The sequence below is a fragment of the Eulemur rufifrons genome, chromosome 2 (genome assembly GCF_041146395.1).
Source record: "Eulemur rufifrons isolate Redbay chromosome 2, OSU_ERuf_1, whole genome shotgun sequence".
In the NCBI taxonomy this organism is placed as follows: Eukaryota; Metazoa; Chordata; class Mammalia; order Primates; family Lemuridae; genus Eulemur; species Eulemur rufifrons.
This window is the reverse complement of record NC_090984.1, coordinates 71,323,478-71,338,779: the sequence shown is the minus strand read 5'-3', so window position 1 is coordinate 71,338,779 and position 15,302 is coordinate 71,323,478. Positions and strand designations below refer to the sequence as shown.

General features: G+C 37.7%; 1 protein-coding gene across 2 annotated transcripts in view; it reads left to right on the top strand.

The window, feature by feature from the left end:
- Window positions 1-15,302, top strand: part of SLC25A21 (solute carrier family 25 member 21) — a 454,686-nt gene that overhangs the window by 415,941 nt on the left and 23,443 nt on the right. For both annotated transcript variants that reach the window (XM_069464356.1, XM_069464346.1), the window contains exon 7: window positions 11,953-12,117. In XM_069464356.1, coding sequence (XP_069320457.1) covers window positions 11,953-12,117 — 165 coding nt within the window. The remainder of the gene's footprint in view (window positions 1-11,952; window positions 12,118-15,302) is intronic.

Sequence of the window (15,302 nt, the reverse complement as noted above, 5' to 3'; positions counted from 1 at the left end):
GGCAAAGGAATAAACAGACCTTCAATTACAGTCCTTTATCTAGGCAACATGTAACCACAGGGACCCAAATTGGACAGAGCACCAAGGAGCACTCACAGGAATGAAAATCGTAAGAGTTATCGCAGCACCTCTGCTCATGCCTAATGTTCTTTTTCTCTCCTCTGCCTTCAAGGAGGTTCTACACTGAGGTCAAGTAAGAGCTGCTAATGTTTTGCATGTGCTGAAGCCTTGCTAGAACACAATAAACACCCTTCCAGGCTAACACAAGAATATGCTGCATGTATATGTGCTCCCAGTTCATTTACACAAGTGCAGTCTGTGTAAATTATGTATATTCTGCCATGTTTTTAAGCAGGGGTTTCGCAGATGGAGGGTGGTTGGGGTCTTTTGCAGAATCCACTGAATTAGACAATGTCAGGTATTTACTTAAAATAAAATCTATTAGATATATTATAAAATATTTTTAATATTACTTCAACCAGTCAGAACTTAGCAAAATAGTGATCACAGGCCACATGCATCAGCATTTATTTGAAGCAACTAGCAGAATGTAGTAGCTGCACTGAGGGTGTTCTGATGTGGCACATCGTAGGCAATATTGATCACACTGAAACAGTAGTTAGTCGTAAGTAGTTAGCAGTCAGTGGTCACTCAACATAAAGTCATGTGACTATGCCTATTGCAAAAAATGTCTGAGAGGAACAGATGACATGATAAGAATAGAAAATTTGGATCCAGTTATTTAAAAAATAACCACTGGTCATTTTTTCAGCTGTCTCATGGGTCTTTTGTTTAGGACTGGATAATGCCACAAACTTCCTCCATTGACTAGCACTTTCTTTTGTCCAGCAAGGGGATACCCTTTTGTTAATCTATACCTGTGTTGATTTAACTCAGATATTAGGTGTGTGCACTTCAGCATTTGTAGGCCAAGAATAATTATCACTTCCTTCACTCTAAGGCTTTATGGGTTGTCAAGTATAAAAGTGAGGCAGGGAGGAAGAAGAAGAGAAAGGGAGGAAGAAAGGAATTAATTTAATGTCCACTGCATGTAAAGATTATGCTTTTCTAAAAAAAAAATTAATCCAAGTATAAAAGTAATGCATATTTATGTTATAAAACACCAAAAATATATATATTTCTTACATATGTGTATGTAAATACACTAAAAATGATCTAGACTCTAGAGCAGTGCTATCTAATAGAAATATAATGTAAGCAATATTTTCTAGTAGCTATAGTAAAAAAAATTTAAAATAAACTGGTGAAATTAATTTAATATTAAATAATATATTTTATTTAACCTAATATATCTATTTTCTCCCTTTAAGACTTTCTTTTTTAGAACAATTTTAGGTTCACAGCAAAATTGAGTAAAATGTACAGTCCCTGTCCCTACACACACATAGCCTTCTCGAGTGTCAACATCTCCCACAAGAATAATACATTTGTTACAGTTGGTTAAACTACATCGACATGTCATTATCACCCAAAGTCCATGGTTTACATTAGGGTTCACTCCTGGTGTCGTACATTTCATGGGTTTGGACAAATGTATAATGACAAGTATCCACCACTGTAGTATCATGCCGAGTAGTTTCACTGCCCTAAAAGTCCTCTGTGCTCTGCCTGTTCATCCCTCCCCCACCTTAATCCCTGGCAACCACTGATCTTTTTACTGCGTCTATAGTTTGTCATTTCAACATGTAACTGATATAAAAGTTATGTGAGATATTTACATTCTTTTTTATACTAATTTTTAAATTATGGTGTGTAATTTATGCTATAGCACTTCTCAACTAAGACATTTCAAGCGCTCAATAGCCACATGTGGCTAGTCACTTCCATATAGGACAGTTCAGGTCTAAGGAATTCATACTAAAATTCATACTTCTGGAGAGGAGATTGGAATAGGGGAGGAGAAGGTAAGAGTTTAAGAGAAGGGTTTTTTTGTATAGTTGTATGTTTTAACATGAGGGTATATCCATGTATTGTCTGTGAACATTTACTTTTAAAAGTAATACATGCTCATTGTAGAAAATTTCTTTATTTAGAAAATAGAAAAGTATGTAATCCGAAAGAAAATGCTTTAATGGTTCTTTTAGGATCAAGCCCTGCCTTCCGGGAAAACCTTCTCCGCTGAGCTGGTGGGAATGACTTGCTGGCCCACTTTGGGGCTCAACCTTTCATAATTCAGGTGCCATGGCTTTATTTATATCAGCAGGAATCCCCGTTGTTGTTTTTTTCTGCTCTATAATTTCTAACAAAGTCTAAACCCTGTGCACCAATCATTGAAGAACACATATAATCAGAGCTGTCTAGAATAGGAAGGCAATTGGAGAACTGGAAAAGCAGACTCAAGGTTTGGGGAGACACACCGAAATTCTCATCATGCTTTTTGCCATTTTCTAAGAGTCTGGCCTTAAGCAAGGTACTTAAAGTTCCCTGTTTGGTAAAACAGTGGTGATGAGTCCCTCTTCCTTACAGCGAGGCATTTCTGTGTAGTGGTTAGAAGCACAAGCCCTAGAGAGGGATTCAGTTATTGACCATGTGACAGCCTCATGTTTTCTACCCTGACCATAACCCAGTTTCCTCTTTTGTTAGGAAAAAGTAATAGTAATAGCCACATCAGATGGGATAGTGGGGATTAAATGAGACATATATATAAAGCTGTCAGTACAATCTGGCATGTAGTGATAGTTTAATAAATGTTAGTAGTTATTACAATGTGCTTTTTATGAGAACTTAAATGTAATAATATATACAAAGGTCTTAACACAGAGCCTGGCAAATGGTAGGCACTCAACCAATGATAACTATTTCTAGATGCAAGTCGATCTTATAAATCTTTAAGTTTAAATGGAGACAGATTTATTTTGAGATATTGCCCCAATTAATATTGAGCAGTCACAGCTGACTCCAGTTATGGGAACAAACACAACTTACTGAGTGATGATCAGTCTCCTCCCTCAATGTGCCTGCAGTCATCCTCAGTTCCCAGTGACATCCATTCAGCCGGCATTCTTTGTCAAGTCCAAAGGACTGGCAGCGTGCTTATAGTGCCTGTTGACAAGGTATTTAAACTCAGATGCAGGTCCATAGTAGCTGGATATCTGTTTGCTGTAAATAACTAGTATCTAGCAGCAGAAGTTAGAGATGAAAGGAAAAATATTTGAGGCTACTTTGGGAAGAATTTTGCCTCAATCAAGATATTCTTCCTCTGCAATAATTGTATAAAGTTAACATGGGTTCTTGATCAAGCCTTCTTAGTCACTTTACATAGTAGGTTGCAAAGTAAGCTCATTTTCAGCCTTTTCAGTCAATTACAGCTACCAGTTATGGCAGAATGCTGAACAGATGGGCTGCACGTAGAATGACCCCTGGCTTTACAACACTTTTAAGAAAAGCAAAGCAGTGTCCACATAGAGGCTTATTTTTCAGGTAGAGAACTCTTTTCCTGCCACTTGGATAGGTTTCTTAGGCAGCATGTCTATTGTTCAGGACATGAACCATCATAGAATCCTATATAGGGTGTTCTGGATTTTCCTATTTCTCCAGCCTGAGGTGGTGAGTCAATGTGGTCTTTTAAATATGAAATTTCCTAAGAAGCTCCTGCAACTGAGAGGGGCTCGGCAGTGGGAGACAGCCAAGGATAACAATAGCCAATATGACACTTAATATTATACTTAAAGTCTTCTAGGCAATGGGAAAGTAATAAAGGTGGAACAAAAGAACTGCTACAGTCCTAGATACAGAGAATATGGTCTAGAGCTCTAGGAGGGGTGGCGTATAGGTGGGTGTCCCCTTGACCATGTGGGGAGAGCATGGCTGGCAGAGGGCCAGAATGGGCTCTCTGAAGCATGGCGTCCAGGGAAGGACCCCTCGAACTGGGATCCAAGTGCAGTGCTGGCAAAGAGCAGAAGCTTTTTCTGTTATGCTCTTGGCAGCTTATTGATGGGAACTGTAGTCCTGGGGCTCCAAATGCAATTCCCATTGGGATTTCCCAAGAACAGCAGATACTGTGCTGGCTCCAGCTGCCCAGGGTCTCTCCTCTGTGGTCTAGGCTGGTTCTCTAGCCAGTCAGAGGTGGTTCCCACAAAGTATGCCTTCCCATTCAGTTTAGCCATAAACTATTCTAAAAATTTAAAGGAAATTGTGGTTAATTTGGTTCCTGATACTGCCCTCATATCCTTCCAACCTATTTTAAAATATAAAATATTTTAATAGGTGTGCTTGTCTCGCCTACACTTTTTAAATTACCACCATATCATTCAAAGGCTATAATCCCTGCCACATTTGCTCCAATTCCAATACCAGAATCTTGGCCAGCATCTTAAAATTCACAGTGAATAAAGAAAACCGGTCTCTAATTTAAATATGGTTGACCTTCTGTGGGGAGCAAAGTAATCACAGCTTTGTCATGCTCTGGTTTGGTTCAGTGGGTGTAAAAACATGTACAGATAAAATTGGGATACAACCAAATTTCCCCCCATCCTTCAAACTGAACCCAAGTAAAGAGTTGTTCTGGTTTGTCAGTCTCTTTGTCTTAGGACTAAGCTTGCCCAAGGATTTCTCTACTGGAGATGGTTTGCATATTTAGTCTTGCCAAAAGTTTTACTTTATAGCTTGTTGTCCTTATAGGACCTTTCTCCCCTCTAACTGGGTGCATTCATTTTTTTATCTGTATATTTATAAAAACTAGAACACCCCTATCAGTTGTGCTAAGCCAAACTGTGTTTGGCTGGCATGCTCTTTGCTAGCCTGGAAAATGTGAATTTCTCCCCAGGAGCAAAATCTTGTATGAATTGTTTCCCAGTTTTTCTCTCCACTTTGAAATCTACTTCAAAGTTATTATTTGGCTAAAGGGTTATGTTTTCCTTCCCTTGAGGTCTATAGGATTTGCTTCTGATGTGTGGCTGGGGCACAGGTTTTCCTTCTATTCTGTCATTTTTTTGTCTATGTTACATATGAACATAATCATTCTCACCCCCAAATATGAAACTAAACCTTTAGGAAATTGCAAAAGCCTGTTTTACTTCTATTTAGCCTTTAAAGATGTTCAGCTCAAGAAAGGAATAATTAGTCTTCTACCTATTTGCTCTGATTATAATTTTAAGGATCAATGAACAGATAGCAAATATGCAATTGATGGTAAAATCTTTAAAGATAGATATTTTTTAAAAATTAGTTCAGAGTTTGGTTCTGGTTTTGGATAATACCACTAAATATAGTTTTACATGCTTTATCTTGAAATCTTAATAATTTAATAGAGACCAATTAGATAATATATAACACAAAGCTTAGTGATTATTCTCTTAATAGATAATCAACAAATGTTTAACTAAGTTTAATTATTTTATGTAGGGTCAACATAAAGTGAATTAAAGGGCTTAATTTTGTGATCATCTCTCTCAAGACAGCGAGAGAGAAGAAGTTGAGCTACATAGAGAGTGAGCATGTGGCTCTGTTTGCAGATAGTGTAAGAAGCCAGCTTCAAGGACATGTCAACACACATGATGATATAATGAGTTAAGTTCAAGTTTTGCCTGCATTACTGTGTGAAACACTGCCTAGCAACTGTTCAGTACATAAATTATTCCTTTCCAGCCTATGAGTCTTGTGGGCAGAGAAGAAAATTATGCATATGAATCCATCCCTACAGGCAGTACCTAAGGCAGCAGCCAAGTTACCTCTCTATTGTTATTTACAGAAAATAAATTTTGTCTTCCATTCAGCTGTGCCAGGAACCCTACATTTTTGCTTTCAGAATTGGGATTTGGAAGTAGTAATGATAGCTACCATTTATAGAACATCTACTATATACCAGACACTCTGCAAGTTGCCTTACCTGTTTTTCCCTTTATTTTATTTTTTGAAAATTTTTACATGATTTTATAAATTGCTAAAATCATACATGTTTTTTTCACAAATCAAGTAATACAGAGCTAGAGAAAGAGAAATTAATTGATGATTTTTGCCAACATCTCCCTTAACCCCATCCCACTGTGAACTCTTCCATTTTCCTGTTGCTCACACTCACTTGATATTTCAGATCCTCCCATTATCTCCATAAGGTTGGCAGCTTTATCTCCATTTTGAAAGTGGAGAAAATAAAGCCCAATGAAGTTAGCTCTAAAAACCCAAGCATTAGCAAAGAGGTCTCTTTCTAGTCAACCACGCTGCTTTCATTGGGATAAAGAGTCCTGCATACGCAATGGACGTTGGAGGAGACTCAGAAGGGGGACGGGTTGGAGGGATGAGGAAAGAAAAACTACCTATTGGGTGCAGTGTACACTATTCGAGTGATGAGTACACTAAGAACCCAGACATCACTATATAATTCATCCATGTAACGAAAACCACTTGTACCCCTAAATCTATTCAAATTAAAAAAAAAAAAAAGAAAAGAAACCTGGATAATTAAGACACTCAAGGGAAAAGCAAAAGAAGTGTTTGTTAAACCATGAAAAAGCAAAGCCTCCTTCTTTGTGGCCGGTCTTCTCTGATCAGTAACCCCTGTGGCCACAGCACCCTCACCTTTCTTTCTTCCTGCTCTGCCAGCAGTGCAGGGGCAAGATGCAGTGTCAGCGTCTCCTCACCTGGAGGGCCCTGTGCTGCTCTAGGGGTGATCACTGGTCAGCAACTTGGTATTGGCATAGCTGTGGCTCAGCATCTGGGTGGGTTTTTTGACAGCAAATTATTCTCCACTCACAGATTGTTTAAAAATAGATCTGTTCATCTAACGTAAACTCTAGACTATAATTATATTTTGGGTCTTTTTTTGTCCATAATCATGCCCTATTAAAACAAACTGAAATGACAAATTGATGAGATATCTAAGTTAAAAGAATTGTACAAATGTGGACTTTTAAGCCTGATTCCTCTCCTTCCGCTTACATTTTGTTCTCACATAAAAGGAAGGTTTTTCTTTTATTTTTTATTTTTCATTTTTTCAAATGTATGAAAATGCTTCAAGACCTGATTTGAGTAATGAAAAGTATGGGTGATCTTTTATCTCCTAAAGAGCAGGAATATTTTCCTACCTGAATGTAGCAACTGGGTCTCCTCTTTTTTAACAAAGCAGTATTTTTCTGAAGGCCCAGAATCAGACACTCCCTCCATTGTGTAAAGGTCTCATCCAGTTTGCTTTCCAGCCATGTGACGAAATGCAATGCAACACCTTTATTCCTTTGGCTCTCAAATGCAACAAATCCACCTTGCCATAAGAAGCAAGTAAAGGAATGTGTGTGGAGCGTGCTGTCTTTGACGTGGTGTGCCTACAGCTCTTCTTTGGCCTTAGAGATGGAGGAAATCCACTGACACACCCATGCCTGTATCTACTGCTGTTTACCCAGGGAACAATTGCCTGCTGCCTAAAACCTCTGTCTGTGATCTCAGAGACAGCTATGGTCAGTAGATGGATGGAAGAACTCCAGAAAAAATAACTCAGGCTGCCATACATCATCTCAGTCATTTGCTGGTAGTACTGGACTCTCAGTGAGGAGTCAGTGCCCTGGAGTGGTGCCTGGAACACTGCTTAGGCAAAGAATCCTTTCTCTCTCTCTCTCTTTTTTCTCATTCTCTCTTTTCATTTTTTCATTTTTATTTTCAGTAAGTTATATTGTGTATGTTTGAGATTTACAGCATGACGTTGTGGGATACATATAGGTAGTTACTATAGTGAAACAGATTAACATATTTATCATCTCACATCATACTTTTCGTGTGTGTGACAAGAGCAACTAAAATCTACTTAACAAAAATCCCTAATGTAATACAATACAATTTCATTAATTATTGTCCTTATGTTGGACATTAGCTCGCTAGACTTGTTCATCCTGCATTTCTGCTACTTTGTATCCTTTGACCTAAATCTCCCCATTTTTCTCCACCCCCCCGCCCCTGCTAACCACTGTTTTATTCTTTATCTCTATATATTTGACCTTTTTTTTTTTTTTTTTTAGATTTCACATATAAGTGAGATCATGCAATATTTTTCTTTCTGTGTTTAGCCTATTTCACTTAGGATCTTCTCTTTTAAACTTCATAGTAACTTTTTCAACAGAAATTTGATTTCATATTCCATAACCACTGTGGAATATTTTTATGGGTAGATATAAAAATTATCAGCATATCTGTTTCTATAAAAATCAAAGCAAAAAATATTTTATAAGTTTCATCCCAATGCACTTATTCCTCCATGCTCGCAGCTCAGGTGCAGTTAATGAAAGGCACATCTAGGAAAGTTAGAATGCAATTTGGCCCACAATTGGTAACTTAATATGAAAATTGGAGTGAAACTAAATATTAGAAGGAAACTGAACTAGTGGGTGACCAGCCGGGTTGGATAGTGTTGGAATCATTTCTCTGATGACACCATGGTGTTTTGAAATGGAAGCCCAGTAATCAAATAAGTTTAGTAAAATTCCTTGTGTTTACAGAGATCTAGTCAAAATGATTCCATATTTTCCTACTTAAGCATCCTAGTGGAAGTCACATTTTGCCTTTCTAATTAAATATTTGCTTACATGTGTGTGGTACAATGCCTTTGAATGAAGCAAAAAACACACCATCATACTTCTAATTTTTGTAGGCATTTGAGTTCTGGTTTTTCTTTATCCCAAGGCCCCAACTTGCTATCTTTTACCTATATCAGTTGGATTATCAAACTCTGAAAATCTTATCATCTGTGCATAACAGAAATGAGTGTGGAAAAAACAATACTGGATTAGATGCACAATTCTCGTTTAGCCTTTTATCAGCAGCATTTTACTTTAGGAACCGTACGTAACAATCTTTGGTGTCCTCACCTGAAAAGTGAGACTATACCTGCTGCCCAGCTCACAGGGTTGTTGAGATAAGCAATCAGATGTGTGAAGATGGCAGAACCACGCAGCACATGAAAGCAGACTTGGAGTCCAAGGGACCACAGTTTGGGCTCTCGTGCTATCACTTACTCTGTGATCTTGGACAAGTAACTGAACTTCTAAGCCTTAGTTTCCTCATCTGTCAAATGGAGGTGATAATACCTCTCTCACATACCTGTTCAGAGGATTAAATAACAAGCTATATGTCAAGTACTGAGCATCTATGATAATGGCTGACAGTGATGAACACTTACTGTGTTCCAGATACCTGCTAACATGTATAAAAGTGTGCTCTAGGCCATCCCCAACCTTTGCTGCTGTGTTGCCTTGCTTCTACAGCCCAGAGACTTGCCAAGTGGACGGCTCTTAGCCAGGATGCTAACTTGTAGGGGTTAGGAGGAGGCCAATTTACAGGATCTACTGCTCCAGAGAGGAAAGCTCCTGGAGTGAGGCACTATCCCTGGAATGAGATCTCCAGACCAGGGCTTGGATGTGGTTGGGCCTCAGAGGAAGCAGATCTGTTATCTTGCATTCTGGATGAATTTCTGGTGGACTTCATCTCAAGAGTCCAGGACTCTGGGAAAAGGAAAGGACAGCCATAACGAATGAGAAGGAGGAAGCTGATTAAATATGTCCTCCTCTCCCTCAAGGCAGCCTACACCTTTTGATTGCCACTGCCTTCAATTAACAAAGAAAATACCTGTTTTTTTATTATAATTATTTTTATGACTGTCAGCATAATTGCCATTACTAACAGCTAAATATGTAGCGAATGTTTACAATGGACTGATTTCGCTGACTAACTTAACATCACAACAGTCCTATGAGGAAAAATCTATTACTAACCTTGTTTACAAATCAGTAAAATGAGAATAAATCAGAGAGGATAAGTACTTGCCAGAATTAGCCAGCCTTATTGCTGAGACTCAAACCTGGAGCTGAGTGGCTCCAAGCTCCTATTTCTAATTACTGTGCTCCCCTCTGATGTAAATTGATAACTAGAGTTCAAACTCAACAAAGCACTTGAATTTAAAATCCATGTGTTACAATTTCTCATACCCACCCAGCACCCAAGCCAGTGAAAATCAGAAATTAGATAATCAGTAAATGCCATTTGAATACTTGTAAACTCTTACCAAGATCTAGTAGAAGTCTTCTCTTTTCAAGATGGTAAGAAAGATGCTATTTCCAAATTAATACTAAGCTTAGCTGTCCTAATTCTGATGATTTAGCAAACTAAGATTTTTAAATAATAGAAACATCTTTAGACCCATTTTTTTAAGGGAAAGCCATTGTAATTTGCACTTTGGTTTAAAGCCACTGGTTTCTCTGTTGCTCTAGAACCTAGATTGCCCCTGACCTCCTCATCCCTTCCACTCTCAGGGCCTCAGCTGAGTGAGGATGGAGAAAAGGCTTAGGTTGGAGGCAGGGAGCGCCTGTGTGGGTCAGTCTGGGCCCAGGTGGCCTAACCCCTGCCCTATTCCTCCCATCCCCAGGAAAGCTGCTTCCTCTCCTTCCCCTGCCCCTAGGCGGCTTCCCTCAGAGCAAGAGAACGGTATTTAGACAGTTTACTGAGCACTTTTAGGGTCTTTCCAACAGAAATGAGCTTCTCCTCAACTTGTCCTGTCTCTTTTAAAAACGAAAATAAATAATTTAGATTGATAGTCAATGTGCCAAAACACAAACAAAAATGTCTCATATTGTAGAACAGGGAGTGAACTTGAACCTTTGGAAAATTTTTTGGTGTTCCTATATGATATGTCTTATTATTTCAAGATACATTCTCACATGTTTTTTTCATGTTACAAAGAAGTGTTTCCTTAAGCTTAAAGTAATTTATCGTAGTTAATCCTCTAAATGAATAGATGAAGTTGGGGATAGAATTATAGCTAGAGTTTTTAAAACATTTATCAGCAGAAACTATAGGATTTACTACATAAACAAGCTCATTTGAATGTGTCATGTTAATTATATAGCTATTAGAAAGACAAGTTGGATGAAAAGCCTTTATTGGATTTGTTCTATTCTATTCTGCTATGTATACCATGGCGTACTGCTCTGTGGATGTAGCCTTAATTGCACATGAAAAGAAAATACTTTGAGTCTAGAAGTGCACCCGACTGCCATGACCACTCTAGCAACCTGCTTCAGTGAAATATCAAACAAATGTATGTCAGTGCTTATCTCATGGGTGGGGGAAAAAACCCACCGAACACTTTCCCCTATGTACTATTCAGTCAAAATATGAGAGGGAAAGATATATTTATTAAAGTACCTCCAAAAAAGGACACAATCACTCATACTTTTTAAAGAACCCATATGAACTTTAATTGTATTGTAATGAATTTAAACCTCAGAGCAAATTGCAGTGAGCTCTTCAGCAAGTTCCAAAGGTAGCAATAGACTAGATTCCAGCAGTCAGGGTATTTCAGCCTTGGGTAATCAGAGGACTGGAAATTAGAGGTAACCCAGTACTCCCAACACCGTTATTTATAATTTATCACGGCAGTGCTACACACACTGACTGCCCACCTCCTTGAGGACGTGGACAATCAACAGCGATTTATCTATGGGCGATTTCTAACCTAGCACCAATTTAAACCATTGAGGTAATGGAATCAAGACTATCTGTAACATTAGCTTTAGGAAAACATAATTAGAAAGGTAAATATGCTGGATTGAGGAGCCAAATATAAATTCCTTCTGGATTATGTGCAGTTGTGGATTACCAGTTTATCTATGTGGTGAATACTCTCCATCAGTGTGGATAAAGCCAGAACTGGACATAATTATTTACATGTTGAAAGTGGTGATAGTACATAACGTCAGTTTCACTAATTCCACCAAAGCACCAAAGATGTTTTTTCTTTGCCAACTATCTTTCCTGTAAAGCCTGTTGTTATGCATGTAATTTTGTTTACTTTTGGGGTTTTCTAATTTTAAAAAGCACAGATCTAGGCATGATTATTCATGTTTGGGGGAAAAGTCCCTAATAATTCTGGCTCGGAGGGAAGCTACTATGGTAATTTACTGTGTTCCATGGTCCCAAAGATGATTTTTCTGGCTTTGCTTCTCTCTTCTTCAGCAACCATCCACTATGAGTTATGCAAGACACATCATTAAGAAGGAAGGCTTGGGGCTCCAGGGCCTCAACAAAGGATTTACGGCAACTTTGGGACGTCATGGAGTTTTCAACATGGTTTATTTTGGCTTCTACTTCAACGTCAAAAACATTATTCCTGTCAATAAGGTAACTATTTAAGAGATTAACGTCCTAGAGAAAAAAAATCCTATCAATGCTAATAGCTCTATTTCCAGAATGTTTCTCATGTCCTCGTCACTGTGCTGAACACTTACATCCATTATCTAATGTGATCCTCACATCAGCCTATACCTATTTCGAATCCAGAAACCGGAGGCCTAGAAAGATCAAGCAAATTGCCCAGGATCACACATTAAGTAGTAAAGCAGAGATTGGAACCAAACTCTGACACCAAAATTTATCTTCTTGTAGAATATACCATTAAACCCGAATGCTCTCCATTTATCACTCATAAGAATTTCTAGAAACTATGTTACTACTTAATTTTTATCTCAGAAGCATAACTTTCTCAATAAAGTGGACAATTTTCATGTTCTAAACAAATTTGCACTCATGGGGAAAAACTGTCAGCCTAAAATTTAAATGTCACCTAGATATTAATTTTTAAATTCACGTAGGTTCATTAGGATGGGTAGTAAACCAACTCTTCTAAGATCATTTGCTTTTGATGCAAAATAATGATGATAATTGTTATTATCATCATCATCCTCATTTCTTTTAAATGTTAACTTACAGATGCCAGCAGACTTTCAACTTCTACAATATAAAAGTAGCACAGGATGTGCTTTTAAGCTATAGCAACACAGACTTTTCCCCCACCATCAAATTGCTTACTTACGGTGAAAACTGGAATCCTGGATGCACCAGTTGGGGAAACATTTTTTACATGCAGGCAGTTTCCCACAGGGATTCAGTTCTTCATTTTGCTTAGTAGAAAAATATTAAAGGACTTTTTATAAATCACAAAAATATTTCTAATATGGCTAACCAGACTCTTCAGTAAAGTTAGTTGTGCCTGCCTTTGTCCCCATATTCTAGTAAAGACCAGGACTTTCTCAAGTAACAGCTGAATCCAAGGCATGTGTTCCACATTAACCATCTGTTGGCATCGCTTTCACTTCACTAACCGAAGTTGTTAACCAGGTCTCACTGTATTTGGAAATCTCATTTATTGAGTAGAAGCTTATGTTTTTTTGGTCTGAAATCTCTGGTCACAGTGTATATAGATTCCCCCAGTGACCGACAATTCTGACTCCAGTGGCCCTTGGAGCTCTTCTCTTGTTGAGCTCATGAAATATAGAAATTGAGTGCAATAAACACTTTGGTCCTGGATGACATGAGAGAGCTTCTATTCCCAATACATTGAGATTCTTTTTAGCCAGAACCAGCTAAGTAATTTGTGGGGCCCAGTGCAGAATAAAAACGCAGGGCTCTTTGTTCAAAAATTATTAACAACGTCAAGACAGCGAGAGCTTTAAATCAACATGGGGCTCGTCTCTTCTAAGTGCAGGCCCTGTGCGGCAGCACAAGTCACACACTGATGAAGCCAACTCTGTTTTTCAGACTCTGAGACAACTACTCCATATAACACAAAAGAAGTGTCTATGCCTCCATTTCTTCAGCTATCCAAAGGCTTGAGCAGATAGAAATTACATACAATGAAATGAATTATGCAAATTATTACATAAATTATATAAATATTTATATATTTTATTATATAAATTTGTGCATTTATTCTAATGCACATGTTATTACAATAAGATGAATTTGGTTATGTTTAAGAAAAAAATTCAGGAAGAGCAATAGGATGTATATATAGTCACATTACTAAATGCTTTAAAAAATTCACAAGTACAAGCTTTATTTATTCTATAATTAATAAATACACTTAAGCTACTAAGCGTTCTGCATTATTTAAGAAAAACAGAAGCTTAAATATTCATTTATTTTTTAAAGACATCATGGTATTCTGAAACTATGGAAGTAACCTATTAATATTTATCTTGCCAGTTTGCAAAGCGACCTTATTAGCAATCTGAACGTTTAATTTCAATGAAAAGTTTTATTAAGCACCTGCTTCGACGTACCAGGCACTCTACCAAGCCCTGGGTATCCTAAGATAACTAAGATGTTGTCCTGTTCTCCCAAGGAGCCTTCCAACAAGACCCAGGAAAAACCACCTGAACAGATGAAATGAAAATGGAGCATCATGTTTAGATAAATGTCATATTGGGAGTCATTAGTTAATCATAATAATATTATGTTTATTCTCAATCATATTTGAAAATATTTTATAAATTCTTAGATTTGTCCTTTTTAAATTTGGATCAACATAAGTCCCCATCAGACTTTTTTTTTTTTTTTTTTTTTTTTTGAGACAGAGTCTTGCTCTGTTGCCCGGACTACAGTGCCGTGGCATCAGCCTAGCTCACAGCAGCCTCAAACTCCTGGGCTCAAGTGATCCTCCTGCCTCAGCCTCCCGAGTAGCTGGGACTACAGGCATGCACCACCATGCCCGGCTAATTTTTTTCTATATATATTTTAGTTGGCCAGATAATTTCTTTCTATTTTTTTTAGTAGAGACAGAGGTCTCGCTCTTGTTCAGGCTGGTTTCAAACTCCTGACCTCAAGCAATCCACCCACCTCGGCCTCCCAGAGTGCTAGGATTACAGGCGTGAGCCACCGCACCCGGCCCCCATCAGACTTTTTTATATGGAATAGATCATTATGTTTAAAACTATTTGGTTTCTCTAACCTTCAAAATAGGAAGGAGGAAAATTTTAAAATTCAGAAAAATTTATATCTCCCCTTCACAATCTACTCAATAAATGACATTTCCAAATATATGACTATCCCTCTCAGTATCACAACAGCTAGGCTATTTCCTACTATTTTCCATTTCCATTTATAAAGGACATACAAAAATGTAAGCTTTGTAAGAACAAGGACATAATCTATGCTTTTTTTTTTTTTCACTGCTGTATCCCCAGAGATTAAAATAGTGTCTGGCACATAGCATACCCTCAGTAAATGTCTATTAATTGAATTAGAAGAAAGAAAGAAGGAAGGAAGAAGGGAGGGAGGGAGAGAGGGAAGGAAGAAGAATTTTTTTTTTTTTCTTTGCCTTTTACCAGATACTAAAAGGATATCTTGGCATTTGAGAGGGTTGCTATATTAGCTGATACTAGTTTAACAAGAAGTAGGGAGAGAATTTATGGCTAAAAGGTTTAGAGCTGGAGCCCCAGTGAGTCTGATCATAATCAAACAGAATTCTAGAAAAAAAGGAATTAGGCATTTTAAGTTTATATATAATATGATAGCAGCTTTATATT